This window comes from Phaenicophaeus curvirostris, chromosome 28 (genome assembly GCF_032191515.1).
Source record: "Phaenicophaeus curvirostris isolate KB17595 chromosome 28, BPBGC_Pcur_1.0, whole genome shotgun sequence".
In the NCBI taxonomy this organism is placed as follows: Eukaryota; Metazoa; Chordata; class Aves; order Cuculiformes; family Cuculidae; genus Phaenicophaeus; species Phaenicophaeus curvirostris.
Window position 1 is genome coordinate 1,190,965 of NC_091419.1, and position 17,462 is coordinate 1,208,426.

The following is a 17,462-nucleotide window of genomic DNA, read 5'->3' on the forward strand; positions in this document are numbered from 1 at the left end:
GAGAAGCCATTCTGGGATAGATGCCTAGGCCCCTGAACAGCAGATAGTAAGGACTGTTTTTTCCCCTCTCCTGCTGGTGTTTGCTGTGCCCTGATTGGCTTGTGGTGGCTTCTGTCAATTTGTGCTGTGGCTTGGTCAGTTCTTGATTCTTTGGGCTTTCAGAGCCTTAAGTGAGTCCACGCTCTCCTATTTCATGTGCCACAATATGGCTCTTGTGAACTAGCTATGAGTGCAAGAAGTCTGTGTCGGTGTTGCTTTTCTGTTTGCTGGTTGTTCACTCACCCTACAGCATTAGCAGTGACCGAGGAGCCTTTGCTCTGTGGTGGCTGCTGGGGGAGAGGCAACAGCTGTGAGTTAGTGGCCAGACAGGGAAACTGGTGGCGGGGGTGGCCCAGAGCAGCTGTAGTCCTTCCCAAATATCCTTGGCCACACAAGGAGGGAGGATACTTTGCATCTCCACTCTTGATCTGACTTTGCCCTTTAAAAATGCAGCTTAATGTCAGAACAGCAGGAACAGGGAAGGGCCCTCTGTACGTCTGGTCCCAGCATCCTGCTTGGTCCTGTGAAACGGGTCAGAAAACAACACAGTACAAGTCTGGTTCCCAAATGGGAGAGTTCAGCTGGAAGAAAACCAGAGTGAGGGATGCAGCCAGATCATTAACTTGCAGGGAATGAATTGAAATGTGCATGCAGCTGTTCAGGGTGGGGGCTGGGCTAGGCTGTCCCTTGGGTGAAGCTGCTTTGGGGGTTTTTGCATGAGCCAGACAAGGAGGCAAGAGACTGCTGGTGGTCACTGTAATATTGCAAAATAGTTTTACTTTAAATTTTATTTATATCTTAAAAATAAACATCAGTATTAAAATACCAGTAAACAAACCTGTGAAACCAAAGCAGTGAGTACAGGATATATATGCGGAGCAGTGTACTAGAGTGGCTGTGAGCATTGTATGTTAACTTCAGTGCAAAGCTGAGACAGCCCCACTGCAAGGACAGCAGTGTGATGCCCAGAACAAGTTTTTGGGAAGCATTTCCCAGCTGACTGTGGCTCAGACCAGGCCTGGGAGGGATGAGGGTGATGGTGGGGGAGGCTGGGCTGAGGAGCAGACACAGGGCTGTGACCCATGTTACTTTCATGAGGGATTCAGAGAGCAGAGCCGGGCTTCACATGCAAAAGCCTCTTTTCCCTCCTGGTCCTTTGTCCTTACCTTGTCTGTTCCCACCCTACCTGGTGCACACACGCTCAAATGGACGCACACACCCCCTCCAACATACGCCTCCATCTCCAGGGGCCCTAGGCTCCCTCTGAACTTGTGCAGATCTTTTGTTCCTGATGCCATCCTCAGCCGCTTGCCTCCCTTTTCGGAAGGATAGTGGGCAGGAAGGGACTTGGCTGTCTTAACAGTCAGTGGCTGTCTCTCCCTGGGGAGAAGGTCCCTGCTCCCACGTAGGTATCAGCTGGGCAAGTCTTAGTCCCTAAATGCATTCATGGCTCCCAGCCCCCTTCTGTCAGCTTGGCTGCAACCCCAAGTGCCCAAATCCCATTGAGCAAATCAAATCACCAAGTGACTTCATGTCAAATTCAGTCCTTTGAATAAGCAATATGTTTTTTTTGCTTTGTGTGCATATGCTAGAAAAAGTTCAGATTTCAGCCAGGAAAGGGAAATGCCACAAAAGAAGGGCAAGTATTTCCGTTTGGAAGTGTTCCCAGCCTGCATCCAAGGCAGTGTTAACCAGCTGGTTTGTGTCCCTTCTCCTGTCACTGTGCAGGATTCTCCTCAGCACCGCTTCACTGCTTCCCTGCCAGCATCCTGTGAGCCAGTGCTCACTCTCTCACAGCCCTGTGCCCCAGCACCAGCTCTGATGCCTTCCTGGAGCTGGCTGAGACCAGAAAACAGGTGCTGTTTCCACGCGGTTTATTTGCTGCTGTTCCAGTGAGCTAGTGACTCACAGAGGGCTCCCGAGGCTGTGCAGCTCCAGCTGTTGTGGGGAGCAGAGCTGAAGGGGAGCAGAGGGGCTGGGGGTGGCTTCTGCTTGCTGTGTTTCCCACCTCGAGGTCATGATACTTGGCTCCTCTGTCACTTGGTGGAATGAGGTGGCTGTGTGTGGGCCACTTAACAGCACCGCAGACGGGTGACTGAGGTCCAGGAATGGCCCCTGCTGTAGTGACAGGAGGATTAAAGCATCTGCAGCTGCAGAAAGCCATTTGGCACACGATGGAGTGGCAGAAGGGGGGAACATAAATTACAGCTGAGGGCTGACGGTGACCGGCTGGCCCCTGGCTGGATCCTAAAGTTGCTCTAATTTGGTTTCTTTGGGCTCCCAGGGCTCTTCATGGCTGTTGGTGATGTCCCCTGCTGCAGAGAGAGCAGAGTCACACAGTGTCACCAGGGGCCCCTCCAGCAACTCCTGACTACTGTGGATGCACCAAGCATGTAGCACCCAGAATGCTTTGCTCTTGCCCCTGCAGCCCCTTCCTGGGAGGCATCACCTGTGTCACAGAATCACTAGGTTGGAAAAGACCTCCAGGATCATCGAGTCCAACCATTCCCATTAATCACTAAACCACGTCCCTCAGCACCTTATCCACCCGTCCCTTAAACCCCTCCAGGGAAGGGGACTCAACCACCTCCCTATTCCAGTGCCCAATGATCCTTTCCATGAAAAATTTTTTCATAATGTTCAGCCTAAACTTCCCCTGGTGGAGCTCGAGGCCATTCCCTCTCATCCTGTCCCCTGTCCCTTGGGAGAAGAGCCCAGCTTCCTCCTCTCCACAACCTCCTTTCAGGTAGTTATAGAGAGCAATAAGGCCTCAGCCCTGTCCCCTCCCGTGGGCCCCTGTGCAGCTGAGCTGGTGCTGTGGGACTCACGGACAGCTGCGCTTTCGTGCCGTTGAGGTGGGCGTAGAGCAGCACGGCGATGTTGCTGTGACCAGCCTCCAGTGCGATGGCAACAGCGTTGTTACCGTCCTAGAAGGGAAGGGAGAGCAGCTGGGGAGAGGTGTGGGGATGGGACGTGGGGTGGGTGAGAGTGCCCAGGCCCCAGCAGCAGAGGCTTACACTGTCCACAATGGAGATGTTGCAGGTGGGCTGAGCCAGCAGCAGCTTCACCGTCTCCACGCGGCCGTGCTCGCAGGCACACATCAGTGCAGTTGAGCCCTCCTCATCCTGCAGGTTCACGTCGGCTCCACAGGCGAGCAGGGCTTCCACCATCTCCTGACGGCCGTGGCTGACGGCCAGCATCAGCGCTGTCTGGCCAGCCTGCGGGGCAAGGGATGCTGCCAGGCTGCTCCTGCCCGGCTGTGCCACCCACTCGTCCCGCTGCTGTCCCCAGTGCCCACACGGTCCCTAAGCGCCTCCCGGGCTGGAAATGAAGTGTGGGGGAGACCCGAGAGCCCTGATACCAGGCAGAAGGAGCTCCTACAGTGACACCCTCCCTGTGTACTGTCCCTTCCAGGTTTTGGAGCTATGGTCCTGCCCTTGGAGGAGCCGAGTGTGGCCCTGGCAGCCCCTTAGGGGTGGGGGAGAGGGTCAGGATGTGGTTCCCAGCACACACCAACCTGGCTGGCTTTGGCGTTGACGTTGCCCATGCTGAAGAGCCTCCTGACCACATTCATGTCGTCTTCTTGCTCGACGGCTGCCAGTGCTGCCAGCATGAGAGCCGTGTAGCCGGCTTTGTTCTGGTGATCCACGTTACAGACCCCTGTGGGGACGGGCAGAGTGGGGTCTCAGGGTGCTGAGGGGAGGCATGGGGCTCGGCTTTGGCTTCTGCCCTGCCTGGGGTGCTATGAGCCGTCCCACAGCCCTGCTGATGGGTGACCCCCATTACATCTGAGCTCCGCAAGGGCTGGGGTGGCTGCACAGACACAGCCCAGGGCAGCTCTCCCTGCCCCTCCAGCTGCCAGCACCTTCCCCCATACTGGGCATGGCCAGGATGTGACCCGGCGTACAGACTGGGTGGTGGCAGGGGGACGTTTCTGGGCTGGGGGCCACTGACCCGTGTCCAGCAGCAGCCGCACAATGTGGAAGTTGGAGTGGGAGACGCTGTAGTGCAGGGCTGTGTTGCCGTTCCCGTCTGCCAGGTTCACCACGTGGGCCAGGAGAGCTGGCGAGACCTCAGCAAAGGCCAGGAGGTGGTTGGCGACTGTGTCGGGGATGGAAGACTTCTGGCTGGACAGACGGAACCACTCCTGCAGGACCAGGCTGCTGCTGGCAAGCTGTGGGTGGGGAGTGGGGCTGAGCAGGGGGCCACGGCTCCCCTGAGCCTCTAAACTGCCCGCACCCACCCTGGCATGAGAGCAGAAATCCCAGAGGGACTGGGTGAAAGCGAACTCCAAAACCATGCTGGGATGACCAAGCTGAGCCCACAGGGGTTTTCATAGAATCACAGAATCACCAGGTTGGAAAAGACCCACTGGATCATCGAGTCCAACCATTCCCATCAAACACTAAACCATGTCCCTCAGCACCTCGTCCACCCATCCCTTAAACCTCTCCAGGGAAGGTGACTCAACCCCCTCCCTGGGCAGCCTCTGCCAGTGCCCAAGGACCCTTTCCGTGAAAAATTTTTTCATAATGTTCAGCCTAAACCTCCCCTGGCGGAGCTTGAGGCCATTCCCTCTCGTCCTGTCCCCTGTCACTTGGGAGCATCTGGGACATTTTGGGGCATCTGGGACAAAGGGCTGTGTCCTGGGGAAGGCCAGTGCCCAGGGGACCCTGGCAAGGGCCGGGTGCAGAGTACCCCCGCTGCACCCCACTCACCAGCTCTTTGCTCTTGGTGGCACTGGGGTGGCCCAGGTGGGTCTTGACGATGAGGCAGGCCTCCCGCATCCTGGGGCTCAGCTCAAACCTGGGGAGTGCAAGAGGGCACCTGTGGTGCGGGGCTGCACCCCCACCCACAAGCTGCGCCAGCAAGGGGTGCCCCAAGTCCCTGGGGGCGGTTTTGCTGCTCTCCCCAGTCAGTGAGCCTCCACAAGCTCCCCGTGGTGCAGCATCCAGCCTGGTGGTTGTACCCTGGTAGCTTCAGCTGCTGCAAACCCCTGCTGAACCGAGCCTTGTATGGACGTGTTCAGGCACAATTTACACATTTTTAGGCCAAATATTTTCCTTTTGTTGAAAAATGCTATTAAGAGCTGTTGGTTTATTATTTCCCCTTCCAAACTATCTTCTCCAGCAAAGAGGCATCTGGGGCCTCAGTCCCACCCTTTCCTTAGCCGACCCAAGAAGCTGGAAGGATTTTTTTTCCTGCTGAATGGTTTCTGCAGGACCTGAATGTGTTTTTCCCATCAGCTGCACAGAAACCAGGGCAGAAGCCCAAAGTCAGCAGGGCAGGTGCCAGCCTGTGTCTCCTGGCTGCGTGGGGCAAGGGAACCTTCCTCATCAGCACTTACTTCTCCTTCACCTCCACGGGCTCTGGCAGCGTCACACTGTCCCCCTTGTGCTCCTGTCCTGGCTCATGCTCGCCTTCCTCAGCATCTTCTTCTGAGGTTTCGCTGTCCTTCTGCTCCTCACTGTCAGAGCTGTCGGCTGAAGCTTTCTCAGAGGAGCTGTCTCCTTCCTCCTCCTCCTCTTCTTCCTCCTCACTGGATGTGCTCTCGTACCTGCACGGAGGGAGGATGCTCAGTGGCACCTCAGTTCATCCCCTTCGAGTCCCCCCATTGCCACTGCTCCCAGCCCAGGACGGGGATGGCCCGGCGGGTGGCAGGAGCCCCTTGGCACGTACTCGCCATTCAGCACGCCCACAAACTGCAGGCTCTTCTTGCTGCCCTCGGCCTTGCTCCGGGGGGGACCATCCCTCTTCTTCATGATGGACTTCAGGGCTCCTGGGGACAGAGACATGGGTGTTGGGCCAGCAAGCAGGAACCTCCCCATGGCCCCTAGTACTGCCAGACTCCAGAGTGGGCACGGGAGGGAGACTGCGAGTGCAGGCAGCTGCTGCAACACCAATGGCGTTGGCCCCGCAGGTGAACAAGGCCACCCTGTCCCTACCTGAAGGAACAACCCAACCCAGACCCTGGGGCCATCCCCAGTGCCAACTCACCAGCTGCAGGGCTTGGGGCAGCTCCACCATGCTGTGCCGGGGATGGGTCCTGGTCGCTGTGTGTTGTCTCTGGCGTGGCTGCCGTGGGGGACGGGCCGCCCTGGCATGTCCCCCCCATTGCTCCTGCGCCCTGCACTGAGGGGCTGCTCGGAGCATCGCCCGCAACAGGCTCCGTCTCCTTGTCCACCAGGACGGTGCTGTCCAAGTTGGTCTGGCTGCCCTTGTCTTCGCACCCAGCGATGGAATCGGGGCCGACCGCCACATCCTGCCCATGGGGGTGGCAGCTCACCCCGACGCAGGCGGTGGGCGGGCAGCACTCCACGCCTGCCTCTGCTGTCTCCAGAGGGTCACCAGCCGCCCGGCTCTGTGTTGGCACCACCGCCTCCACCAGCGCCTCAGCCACCTGTGGCTTGGCCGTCACCTCCTTGTCCGCCCGCCCGTGGGGCCGACGGGCGCACACCTCCAGCCGCAGCTCCTCCAGCTCTCGCGTGGCCTCCTGCAGGTGCCCCTCCATCATGGCAATCACCTCCTTCTGGTGCCCCACTGTCTGCTGCAGCAGCTCCAGCTCCTGCTCCGCCTCGTTGGACATTCCCAGTGAGGATTCCAGCACCCAGACCGCTGCATCCCTGCGCTCCGTCGCCCCGCTGTCCAGCACGTCACCACCCTCCTGCTGTGACCGGTAGTAGAAGACGGCATCGGTCATGGCCCGGTCCTCACCCACCGCCACGGAGCGGCACGGCCTCTCGCTGGCCCTGGGGCTCCTGCACGGCCAAGCCCTGACACCTCGCTCCGGCACAGCCAGCTTCTCTGTCAGCTTCCTCAGCTCTGCGATCTTGCTCACTCGCCCCTTTGCTGGCTCTGTTTCGCTCTCCAGCCCCGTTTGGGGAGGCTCCTCGCCTCCCACAGCTTCAGAGCCAGGGGGGTGGCTGAAAGCCTCACCGGTCTCCGCTGACAGCTTCTCCATCAACTCTGCCTTCTCCCTCTTCAGCTCACAGATCTGTGTCTCCAGGAGGGGGATGGTTTTCACCTGCTCCTCCAGGTCCCGGAGCTGCCGCAGGGCCGCGGCCATCTGCTCCCGCACGTGCTGCAGCGGGGCAGTGCCGAGCCCTGCGGCCGGCGTGCTGCACCCCGAGCTGCTGGGGCTAACCCGTCCCCAGCCCTCGGCCCCCACTGGCACCCAGGGGGGCGGCTGGCTCGGGACACCACGCGAGGGGGCACCGATATCCTGCAGATGCTCCTGCTCCAGCCTCCTGCTTGTCTCCAGCAAGGTCTTCTCCACCCGTGGGTTTTGCGCGAGGCACTTGCGGATGGGAGGCTGGAGCAGCCGCATGGGTGGTGGCGGTGAGACGGGGTGGGAAGTGGGCTTGCTTAGGGGCTCCAGGGGCGCCCGGCGGTGCGGGGACAGCAGCATCCTGCCCTCCTCACTGGTAGTGGAGGCGAGGGACTCGGTGGAGGTCCAGGCACTGGTGTGGCTGCTGGGGCTGCGCAGGGCACTGGGTGGCTGCCGGGCCCCTTTCGCCCTGCGAGGCAGTGGTACTTTCTTAAGCGTTTGGCCACTTTCGATGTCATCGACGTATTTCAGGAAATCCAGGTCCAGGAGGAAGCCATAGGGGGTTTCCACTGAATACGAGCTCTTTTCTCCATCGTCCTGGTCCCGGTACAAGAATGGGCCCCCGAGATCTGCAAGACGAGCAGGAACAGTTAGGCAGAGACCTGGTGGAGACAGGAAGGCTTTTCTAACTGGGTTATACTGGGATTTGCAGCATGCAGCCCCCCCTCCCCACCTCTGCTGCTGGCAGAGGGTCCAGCAGATGGCCTGTCCTTGACACCCTCAGTGCCATCAGGTGTCATAAGGCACCCGCTCAGTGCTGGGGTGAGAAATCCCATGAGGAGAGGACGGGACAGCTGAGCCCTGCCACTGTCCTCATGGTCCTTCCGCTGTCCCTGCCCAGCAATGTCCCGGGGTTCCTTTACCTGGGAGGTTCTGTTTCAGGGGTGCAGGCTGAGCCATCTTCTCCCCAGGGCGCTGCTGACCAGGAGACCATCAACCTGCAGCAACAATGGGTCCACGTCTGATGAAACCCTGCAAACTAGGGGCCAGTGAGCCCCACGGATCCGCAAACCGTGCCCCCCTGCCTGGGGAGCACCCCGCAACACCCCTGCCATCCGCGGGCCCCTCGCCTCCCTCCAGCCCCGCTGCCGGGGGGCTGAGGCTGAAGCCAGCGCTGGGCAGCGAGTGCGGCGCTGCCTGCGAGGCCACGGGCTGCTTGTACATTTAAGGAATGCTCTGCAGCCTGGGCTGGGGCGGCTCCGAGGGTGCCGAGCTGTGAGTCAGAGCTCAGCCACACATTGGGGAGCGCGGGTGGGAAAGAAAAAAACACCGCAGCCTTCGCAGGTGTGATTCCCAGTGGAGAAGTTTGCTTTGGATAAAGGGAATCGGTGCTTTTGCAAAGCCACAAGATGGCAGGCGGCTGCCAGCACTTGTGGCTCGCTGGGCACGACGTCCCTGCCTGCCGAGCAGGGCTGGGGTCTCTGCACAGCCACCGCCGCTCTGGGGGTGTCTCAAGAGCTGGTGACCCCCAGGAGGGACCCGCTTGCTTTTCCTGGTCAATAATGCGGGATAAGGCCTGGTGGGGAGAAGAAATGGGATCCTGGTTTTCTCAGGAGCCAGGCCCCGGCGCACTGGAGAGCCAGCGGGATGCGGCTGCCGTCCAGGGGTGAGCTCACAACTAGGGAAGCTGCCAGCTGTAAGCGTCCAGCTGGAACCTGCCACATCTGGCAGCATTTGGGCACCGGGGCCCAGGTGGGAAGCGCTCTTGGTGGGAGCAGGAAGGGGGCGAACAGCACCCCAGGAGCTCTGGCTGCGGCTGCGCATGGTGTGCCCCTCCTGGAGCAGCGGGTCCTGTGTGCTGGGGTGCGGTGGCCCTGCCCGCAGGCACAGGTGGCCGTGGGGCTGTGCAGCTGCTGGTGGGCAAACCATTTGGCACCACGTTATTTTCGGAAGAGAGCAGGGGCGGAGGCGTGCACAGAGGAGCGGCTGCTCGGGCACAGCCCTAGGGGAAGCCAGGGTTCAGAGAAGGGTTTAGGATCCAGCCTTGGCTGCAGAGAAACATCCGCATCCATCCCCGAATCCTCTGCCCGTGACAGCTGGAGGATCCAGACTTTTCCAGCAGAGCTGCTGCGGCTGCCCCATCGCACAGCCCGGCCTGGGGATGGTGTGACAGCTCATGACTTGCAACCACAGCCCACGCCAGTGCCACCTGCCGCTCCCCAGTCCCAGCTGTGCCGCTGTGGTTGCCAGTCCCCGGCTCGCCCTCACCATGCGGCTGCCAGAAGGCAGAGAAGCAGCCGGGGCGCGGGCAGCACCGGGCGAGGCGGCAGCCTCCCGCTGCCAGCCCCAGCACACGGCACTGAGGGCTCGAGCCCAACCCGGCAGGGATCAGATGCTTTCCACCAGTCATGGGGCCAGATCCTGGGGCTCTCCAACTCCTCTACCAACCCTTCCGCAGCTGAAGGACATCCCCACTTCCACCTGCCTTGGGAAAATCCCAGCTCCATGCCAGCACCCCTTCCACATCCCTTTGGAACATGCTGGCTCCGTGCTGGCACCGTCGCCGTGCCGCCAGCTTCATGCCCAAAAGGGTCTGCGTGTCTCCCACCTTCCCTGAGCCCCAGCACCCTAGGAAGCAGCTGGCTTCCTCCTCCGCACGGCCCTGGGCCCTCCCTGCAGGTGATTCCACAGCACAGGGGCCATGACAAACTTCCCACTGGGCTCTGTCTGTGCCATAAATCAGATCGGAGGGGAAGAGGGAGAGCAACAGGAGGCAGAGCCAGCGGGTGCGTTTCCTCGGGGGAAGCGGCCGGCAGCTCCCTTCCGCTGCCCGGCCGGGTATTGTCCTGCCTGGGGCTGTGCCAGGAAAAGCCTCCTCCACCGGGACCCTTGCCAGGAGAGGTCTCCCACACTGCTCCTCCTGCTTGTGACAGAAGTGCCCTTGGCTCTCGCACTGCCCACTGTCCCCTCTGCTGAACACAGACACAGCGCTCGTCCCCCCCGGCCACCTCATCCTGCTCCTACGGCCAACACCAGCAACTGCTTCAGCCATATGGCTGAACCCACCATCCCCAAAGCCGGGGAGATCCTCCTGCAGCTTCTCTGCAGCTCAGCCCCCATCACTTTTGGTTCAACAGGATGGGCTGGGCCCAGGGCAGCAGCTTCTGCCTTCGTCCAGCTCCAAAACAAAAGGCCAGGCCAGGCGGTGGGACCTGCAGGTTCCCAACCATCTGCGTATCGCCCTGCGATGCGGAAACCTCAGTGGGGACCCCACGATGGGCAAACCTCAATACAATCCCCATCATGGCCAGACCTCAACAGGGTCTCCAGGATGGGCAAACTTCAGTGAAGACCCTGCGATGGGCAAACCTCAGTGGGGTCCCCGTGATGCACACACTTGCAGTCGGCTGGGCTGGGCAGCCAGGCGAGTGGCCAGCTGGACTTGAGCTGGCCCTGGCTTGCAGCAGCGACAAGAGGGTTAACTCCCCACACCCTCGGCCCAGCACCTGCCGGGGTGGCCACACAAAGCCAGCCTTGTCCCCAGCTGCCATCACCGCAGCACCAGTTCAAAGAGAAGCTGCTCTCCACCTGGGCTGCAGTCCCAACAGGGAAGACCGTGCTGGCTACTTTGGTGCCAACGGCTGATTTTTGGGAGCTCCTGCAGTGCTGCTCCTGCAGGCAGTGGGTCTCGGTGGTGCTGGGGCTGGGCACGGGGATCCCTGGGTGCCAGAGGTAGGAAAGCCTACACGATCCCCGCTTCCTTTGGAAGAAATTAAAGCATTGTGTTTTGCCCTGGTGTTTCCACAGAGAAGCAGGACAGTACAAAGTGAGGTGCTTTGGGGAAGCTCAGCAGCAAGAGGAGGAAGAGGATGAACAGAGCAGGGCATCCCCGCGAGGCAGGGCATCCCCGCGAGGCAGGGCTATGCTTCACCCTGGGCTCCACACCTCCATTTCCCCCTCTTGCCATCGTACCAATTCCAACAGAGGAAACTTGGGGCCCAACCTGGAGCCACTCTGCTCAATTACAACACAAAGCCACGTCAGGGACAGAGCAGCCTGGGCACCTCAGCACAGCTCAGGTGCCACTCGGTACCCCATGCCCAGCCCCAGCCAGAGCCCGCTGGGACCCCTCACTCCATGGGTCCATGGGATGATCTCTGCTCTGGGTTCCCAAATCCCCAGGGCTGGCAGGGGATAAGCCTGAGGGATTTGTTTTTAAAGCTCCGGACTCCTCTGGACCCTTTGCCAGGGGCACCAGTCGGGCGACCCCCGCTCAGGCACGTGCTGCCGTGCAGCCGGAGCTACTCTGCTGTCGTGGCCAGGGCCGGACACTGGGAGGGCTCTCCTGTCTCTTCTCCTGAGCCAAAATACTGAGGTTGTGAGGAATGTGAGAAGAACGGAATCCAGAGCAGCACTGGCCAGCGCGACTTGATTTATCTCAGCCAGGCACGCTTCCCTCGAAGCTGCGCAGAGGCGATAAGCCCCAAAGCTGGGGCTGAATGATTCCAAAGTTAAAGGGAAACCACTGAGCAAGCACCCAGCCTTCTCTGCCGCCCGCGACCTGCTAGGATTTGGGCTCCTTGCACAGAGCAGCCACCCATCACGCGTGCCCGTCGCGTGCCTGTCACCTGTAGTGTCACCCGCTGGGAGCAGACAGGAGGTGCCTAAGGCCCATCACACCTTCCTGGCAACCCATCCCGTCCCCATCCCGTGTCCCAGCGCTGTGTGGGACAAACCGTGCTCTGTGCCCCTCGCGCAGGCTGCCTCGGCCACGCCGGCCAGGCCGGTGCTGCTCCTGGAGGAGCTGGACCCCGTGTGGGTGGGTGCGTCAGTGCTGACCCAGGGAGGAAAAGGGAAATGCTTCGATCTCCTCCACAGCCTGAGCTCAGGGTTGGGCTGTTATTTCTGGAGTTGTCGTAATCATTGGCCCCGTGGCCTTGCAACCCACAGGGCTGCTTGTGCTTTGCACCCGCTCCAGCACCTGGAGAACCGCCCCGAGCTCACACAGCACCTCGACAACAGGCACACGGTCCATGGACTCCCGTGAGGATCAGTTCTACGCACCCCACCACACCTATCGCTCTTATAGGACGCCCACATCTCCATGGGAAGACATCCACCACTTGTCCCGCACCCTCGCCGCTGCTGCCCACCAGCAATTCCCACCAACACCTCCCCAGATCCCTCGGGGCTGGTGACAACACGTGGGGTTGGCCACGAGTCCAACAGCCTAGGATCGCGCTGCTGCGAGGAGATGCTCAGTGATGAAGTGATTAAATTGACACCCAGGGTACCTGGGCACAGTCTGGGTACACGAACAGGGAGCGCCCCAAACCCCACAGCACCCCATGTGCCCTCCAGCACCCCAGAGGGGCCCGCAGCAGCCCAGGGTGCCCCCAGCACTCTTGGGAGCTCTATGGCACCCAAACACCCTGAGGTGCCCTCTAGCATCCCCAGTCCTGTGCGTCCCACAAGTCCCCAACATCCTAAGAGCCCCCCAACACCCCCAGCCTTGTGGGGCCGGGAGCTCCCCGGAGCCCCCAGCCCTGCAGGTCCCCTGTACCCTTGGGTGACCCATGGCACCCCTGGCCCTAAGAGGTCTCCAGCACCCCGAGAATGCCCCACATGCACGCAGGGAGAACCTCGAACCTCACAGCACCCCATGTGCCCACCAGCACCCCCAGTCTTGTGGATCCCCAGCACCCCACAGTGCCCCACAGAACCTCCAATTCTGCAGGTCCCCTGGCTCCCCCTTATGTGCCCCACAGCACCCCTGGCCCTAACAGGTCCCCTGCACCCCCAGCCCTGTGGGTCCCCAGTGCCCTGGGAGCCCCTCAGCATCCTGAGAGCCCCCAAGAGCCCCCAGCCCTGTGGGTACCCTGTACCCTCAGGTGCCCCCCAGGACCCCCAGCCCTGTGGGTCCCTTGTACTCTCGCTGCCCCCCAGCATCCCCAGCTCTAACAGGTCCCCTGCGCCCCAGAAGCCCCTCAACATCCCAAGACCCCTCTAACACCAGCAAACCCACAGGTCCCCTCTACCCTCGCTGCCCCCCAGCCCCCCCAGCCCTAACAGGTCCCCAGCACCCCAGAGACTCCCAGTCCCCCAGCCCTGCGGATCCCTTGTGTGCTCGGTGCCCCCCAAGTGCTCCCCAGCCCCTTGAGCCCCACAGGTCCCCAGAATCCCGGAAGCCCCTCAGCATCCCAAGAGCCCCCCAGCTCCCCCACCCCCTTGGGTCCCTTGTGCCCTTGGCGCCCCCCAAGTGCCCCCCAGCCCTGCTGGTCCATCACAGCATCCCAAGAGTCCCCCAGTCCCCTGAGCCCCGCGGGCCTCTAGCATCCCGGGAGCCCCATAGCATCCCAAGAGCCCCTCAGCCCCATGGGTCCCTTGTGCGCTCGGTGCCCCCCCAAAGTGCTTCCCAGCCCCCTGGGAGCCCCTCAGCATCCCAAGAGCTCCCCAGCTCCCCCCTGTGCCCTCGGTGCCCCCCAGGAGCCCCCGAGCCCCATGGGTCTCCAGCCCCCCAGGGAGACCCTCAGCATTCCAATTGCCCCCCAGGCCCCCGAGTTCTTGTGGGTCCTCAGCACCTTGGAAGCCCCTCAGCATCCTAAGACCTCCCAGCTCCCCCAGCCCCGTGGGTCCCCAGCCCCCTGGGAGTCCCTCAGCATCCCAACAGCCCCCCAGCTCCCCCAGCCCCACAGGTCCCTTATGCGCTCGGTGCGCCCCAGGTGCCCCTCAGCCCTGTGGATCCTCAGCCCCCCAGGAGCCCCTCAGCATCCCAAGAGCCCCCCGAGCCCCGTCGGTCCCCAGCCTCCCGGGAGCTCCTCAGCCCCCCAGGAGTCCCCAGCCCTGTGGATCCTCAGCCCCCCCCAGGAGCCTCTCAGCCCCCCAGGAGCCCCCAGCCCCGTGGATCCTCAGCCCCCCAGGAGCCCCTCAGCCCCCCAGGAGCCCCCAGCCCTGTGGATCCTCAGCCCCCCAGGAGCCCCTCAGCCCCCCAGGAGCCCCCAGCCCTGTGGATCCTCAGCCCCCCAGGAGCCCCTCAGCCCCCCAGGAGCCCCCAGCCCTGTGGATCCTCAGCCCCCCAGGAGCCCCTCAGCATCCCAAGAAGCCCCCCCAGCCCCGTGGATCCTCAGCCCCCCGGGAGCCCCGCAGCCCCCCGGGAGCCCCCCAGCTCCCCCAGCCCCGTGGGTCCCTTGTGCCCCCGGTGCCCCCCAGGTGCTTCCCAGGCCCCCGGGAGCCCCCCAGCCCCCTCACCTCCTCCCCGAGCGCGGAGCCGCCGCGCGGGCCCCGCGGGCCGAGCCGGGCGGGAGGGGCGGGCGGGGCGGGGCGGGGGCGGCACCGGCACCGCCCGGGGGTCCCGCGGCCCGGGAAGGGGGGGGCCCTGCCCCGCACACCGCGCTACCCCGGTGAAAGGTGGTCCCTTGTCCCCATGAGCCCAGGATGGGGGCGTCCCCTGCCCCCATCACCCTGGAGGTCCCCTCTCCTCCTCACCCTGGAGAAGGGGAGTCCCCTGTCCCCGTGTCGCTTGTCCCCATGAGCCCAGGAAAGGGGGTGTCCCCTGCCCCCATCACTCAAGGGATGGGGTTTCCCTGCTCCAATAATGCTCAGGATGGGGATGTCCCCTGCCCTGATTGCTCCGGGGGGCCCCTCTCTTCATTACCCAGTTGAAATATCGTCCCTTGTCCCCATGAGCCCAGGAAAGGGGGTGTCCCCTGCCCAGATCACTCCAGGGATGGGGGATCCCCTCCTCCAGTCACCCTCAGGATGGGGATGTCCCCTGCTCTGGTCACCCTAGGGGTCCTCTCTCCTTGTTAACCATGTGAAAGATGGTCCCCATAGCCCAGGAAAAGGGGTATCCCCTGCCCCCATCACCCTGGAGGTCCCCTCTCCTCCTCACCCTGGAGAAGGGGAGTCCCTTGTCCCCATGTCGCCTGTCCCCATGAGCCCGGGATCCCTTTGGGTGTCCCATCTCCTCACTGTCCTGGAGAAGGGGGTTCCCTTGTCCCAGTGAATCTGGGAAACGGGGCGTCCCCTGCCCTGGTCACCCCAGGGGTCCCCTGTCTTCATTACCCAGTTGAAAGATGGTCCCTTGTCCCCATGAGCCCAGGAAAGAGGGTGTCCCCTGCCCCCATCACTCCAGGGATGGGGGATCCCCTACTCCAATCACCCTCAGGATGGGGATGTACCCTGCCCTGGTCACCCTGGGGGTCCCATCTCCTTGTTACCCTGGGGAAGGGGGGTCCCTTGTCCCCACGAGCCCAGGAAAGGGGGTGTCCCCTACTCCAGTCACTCCAGGGTTGGGGGATCCTCTTCCCCAGCCACTCTCAGGATGGGGGATCCCCTGCCTGTGAGGATGGGGGCTCGCCTGTCCTGTTTGGGTCCCCTAAGAATGGGGGATCCCCTGCTGTGTTTACCCAAGGGGATGGGGGATCCCCTGCCCCATCACCCTGGGGATGGGGTGCCCATCCTCCAGTCTCCCTGTGGATGGGGACGCCCCTACCCTGCTCCCCTCAGCAATGGTCACCCTGGAGAGAAGAGGACTCCCTGCCCATGTCCCCCCAGCGCTGGGGTGTCCCTTGCCCTGGGCTCCACAGGGCTGCTGGACGGGGGTCTGGGGGTGGTGAGGTCCCTGTGGCCCTGCACTCCGCCTGCCCTCGTCCCACCATGGCTGGGAGCTCTGTGCCGCTCACCCTGGCTGGGCTCCCCGGCCTGGCCCCGCTGGGTTTTGGCAGCCTCCCTCGTCCCAGCGCAGGCTGTTTGTCTCCTTTCCTTGCCAACTTTCTTCCCTGCCTGCTCTGCGCTCGGTTCTCCCAGACGCTGAGGTCTGGGCCGCCCTGCATCCCGCGGGGACCCCCAGCAGTCTCACACCTTAAAGCTCGCCCTCGCTAACTGCTCCAGCCCCTTTCAGTGCAGGAACCCTCAGCGAGGAGTTTTGCTTCATTTTCAGCTGCTGAACTCCCTGGGTATTTTTCCGCAGCCGTCTCTCCTGTAACGCTACTCACGGGAAGCGCAGGAGAAACAAGACGTTCTTCCCGGCATCCCTCCCAGCTGCCGGCTGGCAGCCTGGGGACTTCCTGAGAAAGGGGTTGCATCCGGACGGAAGCACCTTAATAACCCTAATGGATCTACCTCCACCACCAAACCTTGTCCCTCTCCAACCCATTTACATACTTGGCCTCCCCAGCATCCTGTGGTAATGAACTTGGGGATTTCATGCCCTGGTTCCATCTCCAGAGCAGGTCTAGAAGAGGAGAGCTCTTGTCAAGTCACTGACTGCTTGCCAAAGAGATCACTTGGGTCCTCTGGAGCCGCGTGCCTTGCCTTCATCCAGATCTGGAAAGGTAAAGTCTGGTGCAATGAGTGAGGTTCCACCAGTGTCTGCTTGCTGGCGTCACCACAGAGCCATACTCTGAGTCCCACATCCAGGTCCCCAAATCCTGCAAGGACCCCATGGTCAAACAACAATTCTTGCTTCATCCTTATGAGGGTAGGGGGGAAAAAATATATAAAGGAGTAGTTGAGGAAAAATGAGCTTGGGAAAGCGATGTCCCTCCAGCTCCACAGCTGCTGCCACTTCAGCACCGGTCAGAGCCAAGGGACAGCAGGCAGCCTGAAGCCATCCAGTGCCCCAAGGAAACACAGCCCTGGGGCTGCTGAACTTGGGTGCTGGGGCACAGAACTGTGGCAGCGCAGAGATATTTCCAAGCTAAAATTCAGCAGCAGTCTTTGAACAAGGGGTGCCAAGTTGTTCCTTGCACCGGTCAGGCTTCTCTGGCTTTAAGCTCTCGGGACTGAGAAGAATCAATCCCAAGGGACAACCCTTATATCTAACAGTCACGGGTTTGGCGAAAACTCTGCAAAGCTCAGATACGAAGACATGGCTGGAGAAGTCATAGGGTCAGTCAGTGATTGTGAATCACAATTGCTTCTGGGAAGCAGCAAGGAGAAAAGTTCTTCCCAAGTTGGAAGTTCTCAGCAGTCAGCCAGGGCAGTGGCTTCACCTCAGGCCAGAAACGCCAATCCAGGACCGGTCCGAGCTGTGGCACCTGCCTGCCTGGGCCGGCAGCCCCAGCAGCCCCAGCCAAGCCCAAGCTTGGAGGCAAATGTCAGCGCCTGCCGGCTTTCCTGCCTCTCCTGCACATAGAATCATAGAATGGTTTGAGAAGGGACCTTAAAAATCATCTAATTCCAACTCCCTGCCATGGGCAGGAACACCTCCCACTAGATCCGGTTGCTCCAAGCCCCATTCAGCCTACACTGGACACCTCCAGGGATGGGGCAGCCACCACTGCTCTGGGCAATCTGGGCCAGGGCCTCCCCACCCTCATTGTGAAGAATTTCCTTCTTATGTCTAATCTAAATCTTCCTCTCTCCAATTTTA

General features: G+C 61.5%; 1 protein-coding gene across 3 annotated transcripts; it reads right to left on the reverse strand.

The window, feature by feature from the left end:
* Window positions 1-796: 796 nt before the first annotated feature.
* On the reverse strand, window positions 797-16,107 carry KANK3 (KN motif and ankyrin repeat domains 3). 3 transcript variants are annotated; one of them, XM_069878337.1, is made up of 11 exons: window positions 16,084-16,107; window positions 8,011-8,085; window positions 6,037-7,716; window positions 5,719-5,818; window positions 5,387-5,596; window positions 4,758-4,845; window positions 3,994-4,213; window positions 3,557-3,699; window positions 3,057-3,257; window positions 2,868-2,966; window positions 797-2,354 (listed from the first exon to the last, which is right to left on the reverse strand). In XM_069878337.1, exons 2-11 carry the CDS (start codon window positions 8,045-8,047, stop codon window positions 2,298-2,300), a joined length of 2,835 nt encoding a protein of 944 aa, XP_069734438.1. In that variant the 5' UTR covers window positions 8,048-8,085; window positions 16,084-16,107; the 3' UTR covers window positions 797-2,297. The 3 variants fall into 3 exon arrangements, with proteins under 3 accessions (XP_069734438.1, XP_069734439.1, XP_069734437.1); XM_069878338.1 differs by lacking the exon at window positions 16,084-16,107 and adding an exon at window positions 14,336-14,388 and having other exon boundaries at window positions 797-2,351; XM_069878336.1 differs by lacking the exon at window positions 16,084-16,107 and adding an exon at window positions 14,336-14,388.
* Between the last annotated feature and the right edge of the window lie 1,355 nt (window positions 16,108-17,462).

Coding starts and splice junctions, on each gene's coding strand:
- KANK3 (XM_069878337.1), bottom strand. CDS start 8,047: ATGGCTCAGCCTGCACCCCTGAAACAGAACCTCCCAG. Junction 7,717..8,010: donor CCTGAAACAGAACCTCCCAG/GTAAAGGAACCC, acceptor CTCGTCTTGCAG/ATCTCGGGGGCCCATTCTTG. Junction 2,355..2,867: donor GCACGAAAGCGCAGCTGTCC/GTGAGTCCCACA, acceptor CTCTCTCTGCAG/CAGGGGACATCACCAACAGC.